Source organism: Panicum virgatum, chromosome 5K (genome assembly GCF_016808335.1).
Source record: "Panicum virgatum strain AP13 chromosome 5K, P.virgatum_v5, whole genome shotgun sequence".
Lineage (NCBI taxonomy): Eukaryota > Viridiplantae > Streptophyta > Magnoliopsida > Poales > Poaceae > Panicum > Panicum virgatum.
In genome coordinates, this window is record NC_053140.1 from 11,934,562 (window position 1) to 11,955,060 (window position 20,499).

The window sequence follows — 20,499 nt, forward strand, 5'->3', positions numbered from 1 at the left end:
AATAACGTGCAAAGTTCTTGAGAAATTCTCGAAATCCAAACAAGTAGCTCCTGCATCTGCTTATACGCGATCTCTCGTGCACATACCCAGGTCCGTTGCACGCCAGCCCACATGCACACCGGCCAAAAATCAAATCAAACCGAGGATTAAAAAAAATTGTAAAAATACGAACTGTCCTAGTCAGGCTCCGTTGTTTACTTGCTCATGTGGAAGGCAACAAAAGATAGGTCACGCACGTATACCAAACTAAATCAGCCCTGCACCGACCGTACTCGCTTAGGACAAGCCCAATCTGTCAATCTACGACGAGTTGTTTATTAACCCCTGCCGAGGACGACACGATCCCCGGCCCAAGCAGTCGACCACAGTGGCCGGGCATCGGATCCGCGGGCAGCTCGCCGGGGTCGACGTCGACCTCTCATGTGTGCGCCATCATGGCTCCCTCCCCCCCTCCCTGTGTTCGCGTCGATCCTTCCACCACGGGTGCCAGGTTGACAGCGACGCTTTACCTCTTCTTTAATCAACAGCCACAGCCTGAAAGACGGGGCTCCGCCTCCGCTTGCTCGTCCTCGTCCGGTCGTCCCCGGCCGCGCCCCCTCTTGGAGTTCAGCAAGTTGTTGTCCTTGGCTGAATTCAGGTCGCTGCTTTGACCTCCACTGCAGTTTGGCACCTGTTTTCTTCACAACTTGCGACTTTCTTGTAAGCTGTCTGACCACGCGCGAGCACGGCAAATCCGTCGTCTAATGTGCCAAAGGTCAGAGTTCTGTTCTTTGCAGCTGATGGAGGTGAATTTCAGCGAGAGTTATTAGTACTACCTAACTGCAGATATGGTTGTGGGAAAATGCCTAACTTGATACGGCAACAGAGGTTTCATTTCTTTTTTTTTCAACAAGAAAAACGGTTTCATTTAAAAAATGCGAAACAATATTATGAGATTTCTCGATTCTTAGACCAAGAAGAAGAAGGCCGGAAAGGTAGATGTGGATCCCTCTGCTCTCTCGCACAACATCATACACAAAAAGTGCAAGGATTTATTAGTCAATGTCTAGCCAACATCATTTGTTCTTCCTAGACATAGCTTTCGGCATGTTCTCCTCTCTACGTCTTCCTCGTCCGTCTTCCCCGGCTTACCACACACTGACCAAGCATAAGGGGCCTACCTTGTGTAATCGATAGTGTGAATGATCAGTAATCGAAATATTGGATTCTCTCTTAGATGGACTTTTTTTTTTGAAACGGAACCAATAGGAAAGCTGCCCGTTGTATTAATAAGAAGAGTGAAAGCCCAGAAGCCTCTTCGATGGACATAGACCAAAGCATTTGGATTGGACATTATATAGTCTTCTTTTGATATTTTTTTTGGACTTCAATTGGATAGCAGACTTTTTTATTGCAATTCAAGACGTTCTGCAGTTGGATGATTGGGATCTCTCAGTCCATTCCTACCACTAATCATAAAATTTGCCGCTAAATGCAAATACTCTCCCCTCATCTCCTGTGACAAAACAGTTGCGTTTTAAACAAAGACCCAACTGAACTTTTGAAAGTTGGCTGTAAATAATTATAAGATCATTGAACATATATACACGAAGAATTATCTTGGAAAGCATTTTTCATAATTAATAAATTTATTTGATTTCCATTGTTACAATGGTAATGAGGATGGCCTCGGTTCGAAAATAGATTTATTCGATTTTATGAACATATAGTAGAAAGTACTGTTAAGAAATGACTGCATATACCATAAAAAACTAAGTACTTCTAATTGGAGGCAATAGTTTGGAGGAGTAACGAGTTTCATTATTTTCTAGATTACATAATACAACTCAGACACTCACAACGCACGCAAGTAACTTTTAAATTATATTATACCATCAGTTGGACAAGGGTTCCTATTCCGTACCCCTTTTTGAATGTCTTTGATTCCATATAATTGGATATTTGGGGTCTAGAAATGTTATTATGGCATTGCTAATTCTACATGTGTTGCAGTCAGAAATTAAAAGTTGTGACAATATAGGTTCCATACAGTCAGATTTTATCTCTATACTATAAAGATCGAAAACAATTGAAAACTTTTCTCACTCAGATTGGGTCCACCGTACCCCTCACACCGGACCCACCTGTCAGGGCCCCGGAAGGTGGGAGGGGGTGGAGACCCATAAAAATTGTGAGTTTGAGAGTGTTTCTGTCAAAAAGTTATTTCTTTTCTCACCGCACCTCCATCTACCCACCTATAGTACCCGCGCGCCCACATGGCACGCTAAGAAAGAAACATACACTTAAATTGCAGGAGTCCTAACGTGTTATTATATAAAAAAAATAGTGCTCACCGGAACCAGGAGTCCTAGATGCACCGCCATAGAGATACTGTGTCGCACAAAGGCAGCATCCAGCCAGGCTCCCGATAGCCACAAAAAAAAAACGAACGTTAGACCTCTACAATGGCCCACGTATCGAGAAAAGAAAAGAAAGCAAGATTAGTATGTGCATTCAATGAAGAAAATTGCATCTCAAAAACTATTGCCCAAAATAAATTTTGCTTGCATCTTCTTGTGATGAGATTTTCAAAATAAGATTATATTTGAATATGTTTAGATACTTTTTTAGTTGGAAATAATTTGATGATGAAACTAGAAATTTTTTATTATCCTTAAAATATTAAATTATTCTAAAACAAATAAAAAATATTCCAAATAAAAATTAATCTGAAATGGATTCTATCAGCAATAGAAATTATTCTGAGAACGAAACAAAATGTTCTGAGAATGCAAACGGAGCATAGCTCAGCGGTAAGGTTTCTTTTGGAAACTGTCCACCAGGGTTCAAGTCCTCGACTCGGTACTGATGCTCGTCAATTTTGCGAATCTGCCGGCTCGATCTCTCGAAGATGCTCATAGGGGTAGGGTTGCGTGCGTGTATTTATAAAAGTAAATGAGCGTGCATTTAATTAATATATAATTTAATGTATTTCTATTGAAAACTATTAGGTTTTCTTAAATCATGTGCGTGTCGCACGTCCATCTATGCTAGTAAAATAAATGATGATAAAATATTTTATGTTACTGAGATTGAGCACTATTTGAATGGTACAAGTATATCTGTCTAAAATAGTATAATCATGACCATAGAATTTCCTGGGGCTTGTAAATATATTACCATGGAAAATTGAGACTCAGAATTGGCTTTAGGAATCATGTGGACATGTCTATCCATTACATCGCCCTTTTTATGACTGAAGAGAACAGATAGAGAGATGTTTTTTCTCTCTTAATTAAAAACATGTTCAGGCATGACCGTGAAAAAAAAAAGATAGAGAGATGCTTGTGTTTAATTAAGCTTTTGAATAATCGACAGATGAAACGGCCAGAAACGGTATCAAAACATTTATATAGATTTTCCTTTTTGCGTCTCCTCGATTTTTTTATGGCAGTAATTTAGTTCTACTCCTAAATTCCTTGACAGATATTCTGGTAGGAACGAAGACTGTTGAGTTATAGGAGTACTGGCCAGAATCGGTGTCAACATGTTTCCATCAATTTCCCTAATCACGGACTGGGACCGGGAGGAAATAGGCAGGTCTCAAATTAGCGAGCGAGAACGAGCGAAATAAAGCAGATGGATACGAGCCTGCGAGCTTCTCGCCATTGTTTAATTAGGTTAGCTTAGCTTAGTAATCGTCCCAATAATGCCAGCGGCGGCAATGGTGGAGAGCCGCCACTTCCGTCGCCGGTGCATGCAACCACCCCCTGCCACCCGCCTCGCGCAGTATTTATCCCCCTCCATTGATGTGTCCGACCGATCGTTTCCACCGCGACCAATAAACCAACCAGCTAGGTAGCCATGGCCGGAGCCCGCGCGGCGCTCATCGTCCTGGCGGCGGCCGTCGTCGCGCTCCAGCTGGCGTCGCACGCCACCGGCAACCCGGCTGTGGCGGCGGTGTGCAAGAACACCCCGTTCCCCGACCTGTGCACGGGGTCCGCGACGAAGCACGCGGAAAAGTACGAGACGGTGGACCCGCTGACGGTGCTGGGGATGCAGGTGGACGCGTTCAAGAAGCGGGTCCGGGCGGCGAGCCGGCGCGCGAAGAAGGAGGCCAAGAAGGCCGCCTCGCCGGAGCAGCGGAGGGCGCTGAACCTGTGCAAGAGCTTCTACCTGGACGCCGGCGACAACATCGGCGCCTGCAAGCGCGCCATCGTCTTCAAGGACGGCGTCACCATCCGCGCCACCATGAGCATGGCGGCGCAGGACATGCAGAACTGCGACGAGGAGTTCAGGAAGGCCGCCGCCAAGAACCCCGTCTGCGACCTCAACAGGTCGCTCGTCGAGATGGGCGAGAACTGCCGCGTGCTCTCCAACATGATCCCCGCTACTAGCTGAAGTGCTCGCTTCATTGTTTTTCCGCTTCTTCTTTTCTTTTTTCTCTTTGACCCGATCGATGGCAACAGTCGTCGCCGAGCTGGACGCGTACTCGTCATGCCCCTGCCCAGTCCGTGCGGCCGGGGCGCGTCCTTCTTTTTTTTTTCCCGTTGCCTCGTGCGCGCCATGGCTTGACGATCGATCGACCGTGGGGATGGCACGGCTCATCGTCGAGAGGCATGGCGCACGTGAAGGGCGCCCTAACCGGCTAATTATTTTGTGCTTCTTTAAACCAGTCATCAATGAATACAACTGAAAACGCTGCTCAGTTCTTCGCAGCACAAAAACGCCCCGTGTTCTGGTTAGAGCCGTAAATTGGTGATCCTTAATTAGGTGCATCTCTAATTCCTTTTAATTTAAATATTTGTACTATTTTTTTCAAAATAAAATTCTGTTATAGAAAATACTAAAAATATTTGAGGTGCACGTAAAGGTCACCTATTTGCACCTCTATTTCTAGTGCTCCTCGATCGTGTTCGCGGGACACAAAACAAAATTTTATTTAGAAAAGTAGCACAAATAATTAAACTAAAAGATGTTGGAGTTTCACAGTCCTTTTTCATGTTGCCTCGTGCGCGCCATGGCTTGAGATCGATCGACCGCGGGGATGGCACGGCTCGTCGTCGAGAGGCATGGTGCGCATGAAGGGGCACCCTAACTGGCTAATTATTTATGATTCTTTAACAATACTAGTAGGGTGCATGTGCGGCATGCACATGTTTTTCAAAAACCAGATAAAATAAAATTATTCAATAATATGAATGCATGAGAAGGACGTGTATTTTCAAAAATCAAATAAGCAACTACAATTAGTATCACACGCATTAAAATTATCCAATAACAAAAACAAGTCAAGCATACATATTATTGATGTTGAATTTATGTAAACTCAAGACGACTCAACTACCTTCAAAAATAAAAATATTATTCAATATAAATACTTTAACTGATATCCATTTATGAAGTGCATCATTTTATGGTACATCTTTTATGATATTATTTTCACATATGCTTCATATAATCACACACGCTCCCGCGAAGACGCATGGAGGAAGACAATAAACAGGAGACACAAGTTTTAGCAATGAATGCCCCGACCGATCGGCGGTCTATATGTTGGCTTCTATTCAACTTCAAAAGGACCGAACAACCTTACACAAGGATTACATGGCCATATGTAGCCTCTCCGCTAGTTAGCGCCCGCACAACTATCACCAGCGATTTTCGCACACACGTACACTCCATGAAGACCGGGCCTTCTCCCATTCGTGAGCCACATACTCCGCGAACAGAAAACAGCCACGAAAAGAACTCATCTAGTCAGTTCAATAAAGTGTTAGATTGGAGAAATGCAGGCACATCATCATTAGCCCCAACTGCAGCTAGCTAGATACACCACCTCCAATATGCAAAATAAAAGCCATACATTTCGTTAGATTTTTTAATGTATGTTCATGATCTTTATTTATCTCCAAAATCATAGATGCATTTCAATAAAAACCTTTGAGACTACTCAGATTAAAACAAGAGGATTACAACTCAGATAAAAATCACAGATGCATCTTAATAAATTTGAAGGTGAATGAAGGTGAATCAAAAGGAGGACGCACAAGAAAACTAACTAATCCACAACTGTGCCTTTCACAGGCACTTACTCAAACAGGTTACCTGCACAGACATGGATGGCTAATGGGTTGCAGCAGCTGGTGGTGAACAGCGCGCTGGCGTGCTGGCTGTTGCTCTGACGTGGTTGCGCATGCCGCCTAGGGAACCATTGCTTAGGATACACCACCATTCCTTAAAGGTTGAAGCATGAAAGTAAGGAGGCCTGCACGCGAAATCATCCTGAAATAACCAAAAGGCATCGCCGGGAAGAAGAGTCTCTTCTTACCTTCCGTCACCAGTGGAGCCCTGCTTGCCCTGCTCGCCGATGCCAGCACTGCAACCATCCGGTCGTCGTCGATCCCATCTGCTCGTCCGTCTCGGGGGAGGACGCGACGCAGGCAACAGCGAGGGTGCGCAGGAGGTACTCGCGCACCGCGTGTGGGGATCCGTGGTGGGGGCAGGTCGAACGTGACGAAGACGGCGGCGACGACGGCGGCCGCGCGCGAGGGATCGGGAGGGGAGGGAGGAAAGGGCGCGAGCCGGTGAAACTGCCGTGGAGGGAGGAGCCGGCGGGAAGGCCGGAGTGGGGAAGCCGGCCGCACGCCCCTGCGCATCCGGTCAGGCGGTCTTCCTCCTCCTACCGCGTCAGCTGGCCGCTGCGGCAGCGCGGCCTCCCACACCCGCTGCGGCGGGAACCCGACGAGGCTGAGAGCGCGGCGCGGCGGGGTCGACGACCTCGAAGGCCGAAGCTGATGGAAATCGTCCGTTATATCCCCCGCGATGACGCAGAGGTCCCGCACGGTGCGGCACAGGGGCATCCTCGTCGGGCGCAGCGGCGGCGAGGAGCACACCGCCACGGCGGCGGATGGAAGGGGAATCGGGGAGAGGATCCGGAGGGGCGCTACAGATAAGGAAATGGAGGGGGGACTGAAGGCGTGATTGATGCGATGAGGAGCGGGTACGCGCGGGCGGGTAAGCGCTGCGTGCGGTGAAAAAAGATGAAGGGATTTGGCGGAAACATTTTGTATCGCAAGTTTTTTTCGGTCAGCTTCGTCTGTTTCGGTCTGCCGCTGTACCAAAAGTCTGACACGTGGGGTTACTTGTGAGAGGTACAGAGTACTCTTTTTGATCCATGCTAATTTCAATTATTTAGGTTCATAGATAACTGAAGACGCTGCTCATTTCTTCGGAGCACAGAAACGCCCCTTGTCCTGGTGCTCCTCAATCGTGTTCGCGTGAGTTGGGACGCATGATCAGAGACAAGCGTATTGCCAACAATTTTGTAATGGCTTTTGTTTGAACGTGAGACATTTGTTTTATTATCTGCAACTTTGGACATGAGACATTGAGTCAAGGGCTGCGGCCCTACGGGAGGGGTCATTGGTAGGACAAGGGCAAACAGGTCTTTTGGTATTGTGTGTCACCCGTTCGCTAACGGCGTGGACATCCAACTCAGATGAATACGCAACTGAAGTGAAGAGCTATAGTTCAAGGATTAAATTGGCTGGTGCAAAACTACAGAGACGGACTTGATGACCTTTTGCCAAGAGTTCGGGGCGATTTTGCCTATTTACATATCTTAAATGTGTGATAACATGTTCACTGATATCTTATCTATGCCACGTGGATGGCAGCATGGTACTCAATAAAAAAAATAGCGCGCTATTTCGACGCTATAGTGGCCCAAGGCAACTGGCGCGACGCAATTGCTCGTTTTTGTGCTATATGCGCTATTGCACGCTAAAGCGCCGCTAAGTACGTTTAGCGCAAAAGCGCCGCTAACCAGCCGCTATTGTTTGGCTTTGCCTATTTGAATCAAATGTGGTTATGTTCCTCTTTGGCTATTTGCTACTTTGCTCTTATAATTGTTATGGTGGTCTGGTGGATGTTATCAGTTATGACTTATGAGTTATTAGATTGAGACATTGAGTGATTAAGAATTGACAGATTTTTATGTTTTCTGTATTTGTAAACAAATAGCGCGCTATAGAGTGCAAATAGCGGCGCTATATCGTGTACAATCAGCTGACGCTACTGTGTTTAGCTGCCGCTATAGCGCTAATAACGTCCAGGACAGCCTCACGCTAAATTTGATAGCGCGCGATTTAAAACATTGATGGTAATAAGTGGCTAGTTATGGATTCAAACTATTGAAACTTGCCTTGTTCTTCTTCTTCGTGAGCTTCTTCTTCCTGCATCTCCTTTCTTATCCCAATGTGCTCACTGACAATTTTTTTCTTGACATGATGCCCTCGCCTTATCCTCCTTTTCGCCTCTTTGTGTCTCGGGCTGTTGTATCCACTAGCAATAGCCCCTAACTTGGTATTTAGAGTTGTCTTTCCCATTCTTCAATTACATACACGTACATGCACTATTACATAATTAGTCATTGCAAATGCTCCTTCATGCTAGTTCGAACCAAACCGAACTGATAGTGATAGTCTACCACCATCGATTTTCATTTGCAATCGGCGGTGATGCTAGGCATCACCGCCACGGTTATACATTTACTACCATATTTCCTTTCTCCCTTTCTGGCTCACTCCTCTCCCTCTCAATATTCATCTTTTCTCACCCACCTCAACTCTCCTCCTCTCCCCGTCGCCTCCCCTCTCCTCCTCTTCCTCTGTCCGCCGCCGACCCTTCCATCCTCATCCCCCCACCCTACAACCGCCTCACCTCCCATCCTCCTCCTCCCTGCCGTCACTGCTGACCATCCCATCCTCCTCCCAGTCTCCCCTCCTCATCCTCCCTGCCGCTGCCTCCTCTCCTTTCCATCGCCGCCTCCCCTCCTCTCCGCAGCAGTGGGCAGCAGGGCGCGACGCGGTGTGGCCCCAAAACAGCAATATTTATTAATTTTCTGTTATGTGAAAAGGGCATCAACTATGGTTCTAGACCCGGCGGTGATACCCCCTCATCACTGTGGAGTTAAATCCAATATCCTCCAAAACCACAGTGGTGCTTATTTTGAACTGGTGGTGATGGGGGTGCTATAGTAGTGACGATGCAACAATTATGCGTAGGGCAAGTATATTTATGTTGTCTAAAGATTAAAGATGGTCTCATGCGTACCACATAATCTTAAGACAGTTTAACTGATAACCCCTACAGTGGATTGTTTTTTAGTTGTCTCGTAGTGATTGCCTCATCCCTTAATTTGTGCACATAGAGAAAGTAATATTTACAAGTCGCATGGCAACAATAAGTTGTACAGTAGAGAGGAGTAGTCTTACTGTTCTTAATTTTAGCTTATGAGATGGTTGTTTGGCAAAACAACAACCTTGTCCTCTCTCTCACTCCTTCACATCAAAACTCCTACATGAAAAGACCGTTGACATGTCCTGCTGTACTCTGGCTGGCTGTCCTGCGTGGTCCATTTAAAACCCCAAGGGATCCATTTTACATAATGCCTTGTAATTTCATTGAAATGCGGTTTCATCGTGCAGTGGAAAAATAATGTGCACTTGCTAGGCAAGTTTCTGAAGGCAATATCGAGCTCTTTTCCATTACTCTCAGCCATTATTGAGGCAAATCCAGTGTGACGACAGACTAACACCATTGGTCAAATCTTTTCATGGAATTCTCCACATGGAAGCCGAGCTGCTTTCCATGCGAAATTGCAAATTACTCCCGTGAGGCGTCAAGGGCTACCAAAAATGGGAGCTTAAGCTGTCAAAAAAAAGGGAGATTAAAGCTTGGCAATGGCAAACACGCCAATACCAACGGTCGGACGGACAGAGGTGACCCGGGCAACGGAGGACACCCGCCATTTCCGCTGCTCCTGCGACCATGCGCGCCACCCAACTCGCCTACTTATCTCCTCCCTCCCCCCCGTCCGAGCAGGCCCCCCCTCCTCTCCTCACCGGCCTCCTCCGACGCGCAGCCAGCAGCCAGCCCGGCCACGCACGTAGCACCGCCTCGGCGAAGCCCAACACAGCCATGGCGGCGGGAACCCGCGCGCTGCTGCTCCTCGCCGTCGCGGCGGCGTCCTGCTGCTGCTCGCTCCTGGACCTGGTGGCCGCGAACCCGCCGGCGGCCACGGTGGCGGACGTGTGCAAGGGCACGGCGTTCCCCGCGCTGTGCACCACTACGGCGGGGGAGCAGGCGGAGCGCTACCACAACGTGGTGGACCCGCTGACGGTGCTGGAGATGCAGGTGGACGCGTTCGCCAAGCGCACGGAGGCGGCGCGGGCGCACGTGGCGGAGGCGGCCCAGACGGCGTCCCCGGCGGCGCGGGCGAAGCTGGACCTGTGCAACAACCTGTACCTGGACGTGCTGGACAACCTGGGCGCCTGCCGCCGCGCCATCGGCTTCAAGGACGCCGTCACCATCCGCGCCACCATGGGCATGGCGGCGCAGGACATGCAGAACTGCGACGAGCAGTTCAGGCAGATCGGCGAGAACAACCCCATGAAGCGCTTCGACGAGTCGCTCGTCGAGATGTCCGAGAACTGCCGCTCGCTCTCCAACATGATCTGAGAGCTTGCCGCTTGCCCTGACACGGCCGCCCGGCGTGGGCCCGAGCTCGCTCCTCGCACGGTTCGTCGCCGCGGCTGCGAGCGACATCGATGCGCTGCTGAGTTTTCTTTTGCTTTGATCATTGTTGATCGCCGTCGTATAACAGCGTCAGTACTAATCCCTCAGGAGAAATGTGTTAGTCTGGTCTCCGAAACGGGCCGGGGAGGCGCATTGAGGTGGGATCACCATTGCTGCTGCTTCAATCTGAATCACGGTTCAGGTTCTGCTGCACTGATGATCGATCGTGTTGTACTCTCAATCACTCCCCGGACCGGATTTTGGCCATTAATCATCTTGCCATCACACGTACGATGATACTCCTGTATATATAACAGACTACAGGACATATGATCTTTCCTGACATTTTTATTTACATGATGGACAAACTGTTTTACTGATCCTTAATTCTTTTCCCCGAGCGACCGACATTTTCTCTTGTGTAATTTGCATATTCTTTGACAGTTTTATTTATCAAATCAAATTACCAACAACGCGCGTAATTCCTAATAATTGCGTTTCCCACCATTATGGTAGGCCGTACTCCACTAGTTATAGAAATCGTTGGCCACTAATAACCAAAATTGTTAGGGGAAGTTAGTAGTCTTGTTATGTGAACACTTCGCGTTCCGGTGTATTGGCTGCCCCGTTGTTGGTTTACGCCCCATTCTTAGTGAAAACATGTCCCATTAGATCACATGCTCAGCTAAATTGTTGGCCACATAACTGATTGCGATGTCCGGAAAACAATGTACCTAGACCTAGAGCAGACGATCATTCCCAACAAAAACTAGAGCCGCACCGGCTACCGAATTACATCCATCGCCAAGTAAAGCACAAAGAGGAGATTAATCAAAATTTCAAAAGTTTTTTTTTCTTTTGTCCAAGTGACACGAAATGTATCATGTTGAGGACGTGCATGGCGGCATGACATTCTGATTACTGATGGTATGGTAAGGTGTTCTCAGTTAAATCAGCGTACAAATTATGAATCCAATCTAGGGATCAATGCAAAGTGTGAGACATGACTCGAGCTTACAAGTACCAAGCAAGATGAAAATGTTCTTATGGAGGCTGAGGTCACTTGTGTTTGGGGTCATTCTGTCCTGAAAATACCATTGACAAACTACTAGCATGGAGGAGAGAAGCTCGTGAAGGGACAATCATCTGAAACTTTTGAACTGCTCTCTGGCGAAAGATATGTTGACAGTTTGAATACCATCCCGATGGTTTGAATCATAGTAACAGACAAACTTACAAAAATTTTCTGCAAGTTCTTATAGACATCAAACTAAATAGAACCGGTGAAGATTCGTTTTTCTTTGATGAGGGGGTGCACAAAACGAAGTTTTTCTTAGCGCTTGGTGGAGCAGAGGAGAGGCTGCGAGCATAGCCTGGGCCGAATCCATTAGTCCAGATGGGCTACACAATTGGTGGGCCTACAGTTCCTCATTCCTCCCATCTCGCACGCAATTTAGCGGCCTCAAAAAAAAAAAAGAAGAAAGAAAGGAGAATATTGCGATCGTGGTGTGAGCTTTAACTACCCTTTCCCACCCGCCGCTAGGGTTTCTCCTCTCTTTTTTCCCCCTCCTCCCCGCTCCCCCTTCAATCCCCCGACGCCGGCTAGGGTTTTGCCTCATCCCCTCCGCCGCCACCGCCGGCGCTGGAGCGAGCGAGACCGAGGGGGTAGGGAGCGAGCGGAGCGTAGGCAGCCATGTCGCTGCGCCCGAGCGAGCGGGTCGAGGTGCGGCGGAACCGCTACAAGGTGGCGGTGGACGCGGAGGAGGGGCGGCGGCGGCGCGAGGACAACATGGTGGAGCTCCGCAAGAACCGCCGCGAGGAGAGCCTCCTCAAGAAGCGCCGCGAGGGGCTCCAGGCCCAGGTCCCCGTCCCCGCCTCCGGGGTCGAGAAGAAGGTGAGGATGCGCAGCGCGGGCCGCTCCAACTGCCTTCTATCTATATGTTTTCGCGTTCTTATTTGTAGTTGCACTACTGCGGCGAGTACTGGAGTCTTGGGATTATGTCGCTCGTGGACAAGTGTTCAGTACAAGTTCGGTAGATCGGTTCGATTGATATGCTATACCAACGATTTGATTACTTTTCTTTCTTTATGCTCGCAAGTTTGTAGCTCGGAGCTCTTATGCGACCACCGATGCATGTTTGATTACTTGTATGTGAGAGTATTGGGTGCTTGCAGTTGTGCTTTCAGATGCCTGAATCCTTTTCAGATTCTGACTAATATGGGCCTTTGGATGTTGGATTACCTCTCTAGAAATTAGATTTTAGAGCAAAGATTAGTTGGTGTTTTTGACAAGCGTTTGGTATATCCGCCATCCATAGCACTATGGCTTTTCAGGAAAATAAAACGTTTAGGCATATGGCTCTAGAGATGTGGATTGTTTGTATTACAGGATGGTGTTTCGCTAAAACATGACATAGGTGTTCTGCTGCTGCTGCAGCTCCCAAGCAATGTGCCACTGAATGTGGGTCATGGAATAGCATGCCATAGTTATTTGCAGCTGCAGCAACGGCAGCCGCACAGGCTTATAGTGTCTCAAATACATTATTTATTTATTTATTTAAGCAAGATTTCTTATTAATGTTAGTGTACTTGCTGTATCTCTGAGTTTGTCATCCTGTCTCGATTTCAATTACTACACCAAGGGATTAAAACTCTTTTCCTCATTATCTTGTTGGGCTTACATAACTGCATAATTGATGTTGTGTTAATGTTTGCGATCAGCTTCGTCAATCTCATGCATTTTTCAGAGTTGCCCTTGCCATGCTACTTGTATGCTGATTTGCTTGTTATGTGTCATTTTTCATATTGTTCAGTTTGATAATATGGACCATCATTTTTTGTTTTCAAACGGTATAATGTACCATAATGATCTGATGCATGCTTGCTGCTAAGAGCTGTCATCATAGTTCTGAAGTCACTTGGCTGCTTTTTAGGGACCTAATGCTTTGTCACACTAATTTTTGATCTAGCATTGTGGGTAAGGATGAGAAAGGAATTGTCCTTGTGCTTGACAACTGAAACATGGATTATATTTCTATAACCAAAGGTGTCTTTCTCGCAGTTTAATTTGAATTACTTCTTTCACGTTGACCTAGGCCCCTTGTGACTTTTGAAATTAGTTTTAGTTTTTTTGAGTATTTTCATAACTTCTTTGGTTCATTTGAAATTTGCTCTCGTTTTGAGGGTTCTGTTCGTAGTCGTCCTTATTATATGCGTGGTCACACTCACACTGATACCATTTAATTCTTTCGAGAAGTTTTAGTTTTTACTCCATCTGTATGCTTTAAGCTCTAATCTAGTAATCTATATGTATTTATTGGATGGTTATTTCAATCCTTTTTTTCTTAGGGTAAAAAAATACTAGCATGGTGCGATGCTGCTTGTGTCCTTGTCAATTATCTTAGGGGAAAAAAACTAGCATGCTGCTATGCTGCGGTATCTTTGTGAAGTTTATTTATTGTGTTGGCCCTGATGTGGTTGTTGTACAAATAAATTGCTTCACCTCTTCTTCAACCATTTGTTTTGGTGGTTCTAGTACTGGCTATGCTTGATTTGACATTTGACGTGTTGCATTTGTAGCTTGAAAGCCTCCCAGCTATGGTTAGTGGGGTTTATTCGGACGACAACAACCTTCAGCTTGAGGCCACAACACAATTCCGCAAGTTGCTCTCCATAGGTACTAACTTGTTTGATTTTCATTTGTTTTGTTCCTTAGTTTATTAAAGCTAAAGATGACCTATTCTTGACATTTGGTAAACATTGGTTGAACTTGCATCATTTCTGAATCAGAGAGGAGCCCCCCGATTGAGGAAGTTATTCAGTCAGGTGTTGTTCCTAGATTTGTGCAGTTCCTCACCAGAGAGGATTTCCCTCAACTGCAGGTATTGATACATTCTAAATCTTATATCTTGTTGCTGCTAGATGAAAATGGTCCTCTTATCATTGAGCTTTGTAATTTTTTTTTTGTAGTTTGAAGCAGCATGGGCACTTACAAATATTGCTTCTGGCACTTCGGAAAATACGAAGGTTGTCATTGATCATGGGGCTGTTCCGATATTTGTGAAACTTCTTCAGTCTGCTAGTGATGATGTTCGTGAGCAGGTATTTGTTCAGTTGCTTGGCTGCTAACATCTATGCCTTTTATTTCTGATTGTGGACTGCATCATGGGATATTAATGAGTCTCCATTTTAAAACAATTCAATAGGCTGTATGGGCTTTGGGCAATGTTGCTGGTGATTCTCCAAAGTGCCGCGACCTTGTTCTCGCCAATGGTGCCTTGATGCCTCTGCTAGCCCAGTTAAATGAGCATGCTAAGCTCTCCATGTTGAGGAATGCTACATGGACTCTGTCAAACTTCTGCAGGGGAAAGCCGCAGCCATCATTTGATCAGGTTTCTAGACAAGGCTGTTATTTTATTGGTTTTTTTCCGCCCAGCAACAGTTACTAAGCCTGTTGTTTTTTTCGTTGTATAGACTAAGCCTGCTCTTCCAGCACTTGCACGACTTATCCACTCCAATGATGAGGAAGTTCTCACTGATGCATGCTGGGCTCTTTCATACTTATCTGATGGCACTAATGACAAAATCCAAGCTGTGATTGAAGCTGGTGTGTGTCCCCGCCTTGTGGAGCTCCTCCTGTATGTGAATCTTGCACACAAATTTTATGCTGATTTCTTCAATAGTTTGCTGTTTACGTTGATTTCTGTTCTTTGTGTGATGTGTTCTGGTACCACATGCAGCCATCCATCACCTTCGGTGCTTATACCTGCTCTACGAACTGTTGGAAACATTGTCACTGGAGATGATTTGCAAACTCAGGTTGAGCACATTAGTTTTGTTAGTACAATCAATTATATAGCATTTGAATGCTCACTTATGAGCTAATTTGATGTGAATATGATTATTTAAGGTCATGCTATGTTTAATTTTCTTGCATGTTTTATAAGACAAGACGATCTGTCAATTTGTGTTGCTTTTAGGTGCTGTCCCAAGCATTTAAGGAACCAGCATGAGAGTTTATTGCAACTATGTGGGCATTTTATCCATTCTACAAACTTTTCTTCTACTTTTGCAGTGCATCATTGATCATCAAGCTCTTCCCTGCCTTCTGAATCTATTGACACAGAACCATAAGAAAAGTATTAAGAAAGAGGCTTGCTGGACAATTTCAAATATTACTGCTGGAAACAAAGATCAGATACAGGTATACATTCAGTAAACCTTAGATAAATTGTTTATTTTTTCAGTTATCACTCAGTGGATGACAGCAAAGTACTCTAGTTTAGTGGTTTTTGCTAATCTTTCGTAGTGTTCCTAGTACTGCAATGCAATTAAGCAATTTTTGAAAGCGTGCAAGCCCTGTTTTGTCACTACTTGAGATTTTTCCAATTCAATTTCGTCAAATGTCGGAGCAGACCAATGGATCTTAGTTGGAAGCTAGCATCTCGCTCTTAGCAATAGTACCATCATGTTTCTTCATTTATGAGCATTCTTTATTAGTTGGTACATCCTACATTTGTGAGAAGGAAAAATATAATTTAACAATATAATATGTTTCCACAGATGGCCCATGCCATACATCAAGCATAAATCTTGTTCATAACATACCTTCTAAAATGTTAACCATTGTTTTCTCACATTACTATACTGATGAATTTTAGGCTGTGATTAGTGGTGGAATTATCGCTCCTTTATTGCATCTACTCCAAACAGCAGAGTTTGATATTAAGAAAGAGGCTGCTTGGGCTATCTCAAATGCTACCTCAGGTGGTTCCCACGAGCAAATCAAGTATGTTCACTCAACTTGCTGCACTGCTATTCAGCTCCCATGCAATGCGAGTTACTTATTTATATTTTAGGCATAATTGAGAACTTATTGTATGCCTTGTGTAGGTATTTGGTGTCTGAGGGCTGCATCAAGCCATTGTGCGACCTTCTTGTTTGCCCTGATCCAAGAATTGTAACAGTGTGTTTGGAGGGTCTTGAGAATATTCTCAAAGTGGGTGAGCATGACAAGGCCGCAGGTGCAACAGGTGACATCAATGTCTTTGCTCAGATGATCGATGAAGCTGAAGGCCTGGAGAAGATTGAGAACCTACAGAGCCATGATAACAATGAAATCTATGAAAAGGCTGTGAAGCTTCTTGAGGCATACTGGATGGAGGAGGAAGATGAGGCAATGGCTACTGCTGGGGAAGCTGCTCCTGCTGTTTTTGACTTTGGCCAAGGTGGCAACCCTCCCGCTGGTGGTGGTTTGAACTTCAATTAAGTACAGGTGCTCCAAACACCATCAGTTAATATTCATTGCATCAAGAGCCGTTTACTGTTTTTATGTGTTGTTTCCAGGGTTAACCAAACCGACCGGTCCGGTCAAACCGCCGCCCTCCGGTAGCGGTTTACCGGACCGGTTTGACCGGTAACCGGTGCAAACCGGTTGAATTCAAATCCAAATTCAAATAAATTCAAAAAATCCCGTGCAACCGGTTCCGACCGGTTTACCGGCCGGTTTGACCGGCCGGTTTTACCGGTTTACCGGTCGGTTTGACCGGTTTGAATTCAAACCCAAATTTAAAAGCTCCCGTGCAACCGGTTTACCGGCCAGTTTGACCGGTTTGACCGATGGGCCTTAATGGGCCGGCCCATTTTTTTCTTTTTCTTTTTTTGATTTAACTTTAAATCTCCACAAACTATACTAAATGAACGAATTTTTGAGAAAATTTGACACTATTAGATTCATTGCACCTTGAAGTATTTTTAGGAATTTTTCATTTTTTGAATTTAAATTTAAATTTTGGCCGGTTGGGTACCGGACCAAACCGGAACCGGGCCGGACCGGTTTGACCGGTAACCGGTCAAACCGGACCGGTTCCCACCGGTTTGGTAAACCTTGGTTGTTTCTGCAAACAGACTAACTTTTCTGATATTCACTTTGCAGTCTTTTTACCAAAGGGTGGTAATACCCTCAGTGATGGCTTGTCATGATTAGTCAATGTAGTCAGTTTGGTTCCATGTGCGGGATGATGGCTGTGGTGGGGTCCAATAAGCTTGAGATTTCGATGGAGCTGGGTTACCAAGTCATGGATATCAATATCGCAGGGTCTGTAACAGGATTATAATTGTCAACCTGAGTCTGGATTTTTGAAAAGGCTACTCTAGAGTTTGCATAGTTTGGTGTGTTATATCTGGCTACTGTATAGCCCGTCGTCTGCAAGGCCGTTAAGACATTCCTGAATAGTTTGGTTGAGGTTTTTCAGGAATTGGCTGCGTTGCAGTTTGTCCGGAGTTGTAAACCTTCAATGGTTTCTGAGTATATTGCTAGGCCTTTATTTACTACGGTCAATTCAACCTGTTGGAGCTTAAAATAACTTTCATATTCTCTAGATTCTCTATGATCTGTAAGATTCTTCTCTCTAAGTTTAGTTGGGTGCTCAAATTCGTAGCAAATACAAGGGTCAGGCTGATGCAGTTCAAATACATAAATCTCAGGATTATTCTTTGAAAGATCGGTACAAAGCCCTTTACAACTCAAAGCGCATCTAACCCACTTCACAATGATTAGTTGGCATTTACGACGAAATAGTCTTGGTAGTATTCTTACATGGTAGAAAATAAGGCGGCAAAGAATGTAGAACTTATATGGCGGCAAAGAATGTAGCCGTAGCTGTGGTCTTGTTTCTGCTCCGTTTTGACCCCTTTGCAAGCGTTTCACACCTCGGCGACCTCCTTGGTGATGAGGGACGCACGGCTGGGCTCCACCTGGCACGGCGCCGCCCTAATCTCCGGCGCGGATGGCGCTGGATGAGCGTGTGGGTGTGGGTGTGGGTGCGGCACCGGCGGCTGCAGGTGCTGGTGCTGGACGCCGGGGTGTGGAGCGACGGGGCCGACGAAGTGACCGCCGCCACCGTAGTGGTACTGCCCACGCAGCCGCTGCGCCTGCACGGCTGTGACGTAGACCAGGAAGCCGACGACGACGGTGATGAGCCCCAGGATCCCCGCGGCGGCGAACATCCCGGGCCGCACCCGGTGGCACACTGGCCGCGGCTTGCGCCAGTCGCTGATGTGGCCGGACTCGACGCCGATGCCGATCATGAGCAGCACCTCTGCGAGCCCGAAGCAGATCCTGCGGGGGTGTTCGACGACAGAGCATGCATATCACACCTCGCCATTTCGAAACCAACAGCCGATCGAGCGGCAGCATCGCGTTCGACGAAATGAGGCTGTTTCGATCAAGTTACCATGTGAGGAAGAAGAGGCAGCAAGTCTGCCAGGTGAGCGTGGCGGCGGTGGACGCAACGCGCGGGTTGTCCTGCGCGACGGCAAGGCCCGCGGAGGCGGACCCGGGCGCGGCGACGGCGACCAGCATGTAGGCGTGCTCGGCGAACATGGCGACGGCGAGCAGGACGAAGGCGCCGACGGCGTAGGCGAGCGCGGCGCGGCCGCTGCCGCTGTAGACGCACACGTCCAGCTGGTCCCGGCTTCCGCCCACGCTCAGGAGGTAGTGGGAGACCTCGGAGCGCGACCCCTCGGCGGCGAGGCAGAGGACGAATGCGACGAGGCCGCAGATGACGGAGAGCGCGACGAGCGCGACCGCGGCCTGGCCGCTCGACCGCGCGGCGCGGCGCTCGTGCGCCTTGCGCAGGGACAGGTCGTCGTGGGTCACCGCCGCCGGCATCGCCGCCGCCGTCGCCGGCACCGCGTGCATGGATGATGACAAGCTACTACCTTGGCAGCCGCAGAGCTTACTCGATCGGTGGATGGCTGCTACGTGTACCTAGCGAATGGAGAAGAACTAAAGCAGAAGAAGAGCCTGCGGCCGGGTACTTGCAAGCCGGGCGGCGTCGGTATATATGGGGCGGATCTGTTCGTACGCGGCCGTGCTACCTATTTGCAGGCGACGCCTGGAGGAGGCGAGGGAGAATATGGCGTTGCATCGGGGTGGAGGAAGGAATTGCTGCGCGGAGGAGCGATCAAGGAGACCTCGATCGGGCCCTTTGGACGGGGCAGCACGGGAGGAATATAATCCACGGGGCCTGCCGTGCGTGCCTTGCTGGAGGCGACATTCCGATTCCTCGCTTTCGCCTTTCACCCGCGGCTTCTTCTTCTTCTTTGTTTTTTTTTGACGCGAAACTCGCAGTTTCTTTAGCTAGTACTAGCCTCTTTTAGCAGGGGCACGACCGGAGCATCGTCATCGTCGCCGTCGATCCCCGTCGACGCCATGGTGCCTAGCTTAGCTTTTCCCGGGGAAAGGGACGCGCGCTTTTGGGCGGCCGGGGAGTTGCAGGGGTGCCTTCCGGAGTGGACTGCAGATAAATAGACCTGGGCATGGGCCGCCCGACCCGAAAAACCCGGACCGACCCGCCCGAAAAAAACCCAACCCGACCCGGCCCGAGGAACACGGCGGGCGGGTCCGGGCCATGATTTCAGCCCGGTGAAAAATTCGGGTCGGGTGCGGGCTGAAAATCAAACCCGCGGGCCGGCCCGACGGCCCGGTCAAAAAGACATCCCGCAGCCTAGCAGGCCATGCGCAATGTTCTGGCAATCTGGCCCAACCCAACAGCCTGCAAAGTGCAAACCCTAAATCCTAAAATCCTCCCCCTCCAGTCATCCAGTGTCTCCTTCCCGTCACTCTACCAGCCGCCGCTCCCCAAGACCCCAACTGCGACTCTGCGAGTGCGAGGCGACCTACGACGCCGGCGCGCCCTCCCCTCCACACCTCGACGACGACTGCAGCGACGCAACCTCCATGATGAGCGCGATGGCCTGATCCATTCAGAACTGGTGGCGAGATCCCGGCAGTTCGCATCCTGCCGTGACGAGGCACCGAGGAACAAGCAGGCAAGCAGCTAGCCAGCAGCACGCAGCAAACCGGCAGTTCCCCTTGCTTCTGTAGTTCTATTCTGTAAGCTGCATTGACTAATACTTTATTTGCCTATTGTTAGA

General features: G+C 47.7%; 5 protein-coding genes across 8 annotated transcripts; 3 read left to right on the forward strand and 2 right to left on the reverse strand.

Moving 5' to 3' along the window:
• The first annotated feature begins 3,707 nt into the window (after nucleotides 1–3,707).
• LOC120710518 lies at nucleotides 3,708–4,699 on the forward strand. Its single transcript, XM_039996185.1, has one exon. The coding sequence runs from the start codon at nucleotides 3,844–3,846 to the stop codon at nucleotides 4,378–4,380; it is 537 nt and encodes a 178-aa protein (XP_039852119.1). The 5' UTR covers nucleotides 3,708–3,843; the 3' UTR covers nucleotides 4,381–4,699.
• Nucleotides 4,700–5,353: 654 nt separating this feature from the next.
• On the reverse strand, nucleotides 5,354–6,998 carry LOC120706362. Of its 2 annotated transcripts, none has more exons than XM_039990990.1 (3): nucleotides 6,311–6,998; nucleotides 6,088–6,216; nucleotides 5,354–5,735 (listed from the first exon to the last, which is right to left on the reverse strand). In XM_039990990.1, exons 1-3 carry the CDS (start codon nucleotides 6,840–6,842, stop codon nucleotides 5,572–5,574), a joined length of 825 nt encoding a protein of 274 aa, XP_039846924.1. In that variant the 5' UTR covers nucleotides 6,843–6,998; the 3' UTR covers nucleotides 5,354–5,571. The 2 variants fall into 2 exon arrangements, with proteins under 2 accessions (XP_039846924.1, XP_039846925.1); XM_039990991.1 differs by having other exon boundaries at nucleotides 5,354–5,818.
• Nucleotides 6,999–9,882: 2,884 nt separating this feature from the next.
• LOC120710519 lies at nucleotides 9,883–10,939 on the forward strand. Its single transcript, XM_039996186.1, has one exon. It carries the CDS (start codon nucleotides 9,964–9,966, stop codon nucleotides 10,501–10,503), a length of 540 nt encoding a protein of 179 aa, XP_039852120.1. The 5' UTR covers nucleotides 9,883–9,963; the 3' UTR covers nucleotides 10,504–10,939.
• Nucleotides 10,940–12,026: 1,087 nt separating this feature from the next.
• On the forward strand, nucleotides 12,027–17,948 carry LOC120706364 (importin subunit alpha-1a). Of its 3 annotated transcripts, none has more exons than XM_039990993.1 (11): nucleotides 12,027–12,454; nucleotides 14,140–14,236; nucleotides 14,350–14,441; nucleotides 14,530–14,661; nucleotides 14,766–14,951; nucleotides 15,034–15,197; nucleotides 15,300–15,378; nucleotides 15,635–15,763; nucleotides 16,221–16,348; nucleotides 16,453–16,834; nucleotides 17,495–17,948. In XM_039990993.1, the coding sequence occupies exons 1-10, from the start codon at nucleotides 12,254–12,256 to the stop codon at nucleotides 16,826–16,828; spliced, it is 1,584 nt and encodes a 527-aa protein (XP_039846927.1). In that variant the 5' UTR covers nucleotides 12,027–12,253; the 3' UTR covers nucleotides 16,829–16,834; nucleotides 17,495–17,948. The 3 variants fall into 3 exon arrangements, 2 of the variants coding, with proteins under 2 accessions (XP_039846927.1, XP_039846926.1); XR_005688263.1 differs by having other exon boundaries at nucleotides 12,062–12,454; nucleotides 16,453–16,894; nucleotides 17,450–17,904; XM_039990992.1 differs by having other exon boundaries at nucleotides 12,062–12,454; nucleotides 16,453–16,852; nucleotides 17,495–17,904.
• A 72-nt stretch (nucleotides 17,949–18,020) lies between these two features.
• Nucleotides 18,021–19,558, reverse strand: LOC120706365. The gene is made up of 2 exons (XM_039990994.1): nucleotides 18,795–19,558; nucleotides 18,021–18,679 (listed from the first exon to the last, which is right to left on the reverse strand). Exons 1-2 carry the CDS (start codon nucleotides 19,259–19,261, stop codon nucleotides 18,265–18,267), a joined length of 882 nt encoding a protein of 293 aa, XP_039846928.1. The 5' UTR covers nucleotides 19,262–19,558; the 3' UTR covers nucleotides 18,021–18,264.
• Nucleotides 19,559–20,499: the final 941 nt, after the last annotated feature.

What these genes read in the sequence shown, in the direction of transcription:
- LOC120710518 (XM_039996185.1), top strand. Translation starts at nt 3,844, where the DNA reads ATGGCCGGAGCCCGCGCGGCGCTCATCGTCCTGGCGGCGGCCGTCGTC.
- LOC120706362 (XM_039990990.1), bottom strand. Translation starts at nt 6,842, where the DNA reads ATGCCCCTGTGCCGCACCGTGCGGGACCTCTGCGTCATCGCGGGGGAT. An exon ending in GGCTCCACTGGTGACGGAAG is followed by an intron (nt 6,217 to 6,310) that starts GTAAGAAGAGAC and finishes TCAACCTTTAAG; the next exon opens with GAATGGTGGTGTATCCTAAG. An exon ending in AGCCATCCATGTCTGTGCAG is followed by an intron (nt 5,736 to 6,087) that starts GTAACCTGTTTG and finishes TGAACTGACTAG; the next exon opens with ATGAGTTCTTTTCGTGGCTG.
- LOC120710519 (XM_039996186.1), top strand. Translation starts at nt 9,964, where the DNA reads ATGGCGGCGGGAACCCGCGCGCTGCTGCTCCTCGCCGTCGCGGCGGCG.
- LOC120706364 (XM_039990993.1), top strand. Translation starts at nt 12,254, where the DNA reads ATGTCGCTGCGCCCGAGCGAGCGGGTCGAGGTGCGGCGGAACCGCTAC. An exon ending in CCGCAAGTTGCTCTCCATAG is followed by an intron (nt 14,237 to 14,349) that starts GTACTAACTTGT and finishes TTTCTGAATCAG; the next exon opens with AGAGGAGCCCCCCGATTGAG. An exon ending in CGCAGCCATCATTTGATCAG is followed by an intron (nt 14,952 to 15,033) that starts GTTTCTAGACAA and finishes TTCGTTGTATAG; the next exon opens with ACTAAGCCTGCTCTTCCAGC.
- LOC120706365 (XM_039990994.1), bottom strand. Translation starts at nt 19,261, where the DNA reads ATGCACGCGGTGCCGGCGACGGCGGCGGCGATGCCGGCGGCGGTGACC. An exon ending in TGCCTCTTCTTCCTCACATG is followed by an intron (nt 18,680 to 18,794) that starts GTAACTTGATCG and finishes ACACCCCCGCAG; the next exon opens with GATCTGCTTCGGGCTCGCAG.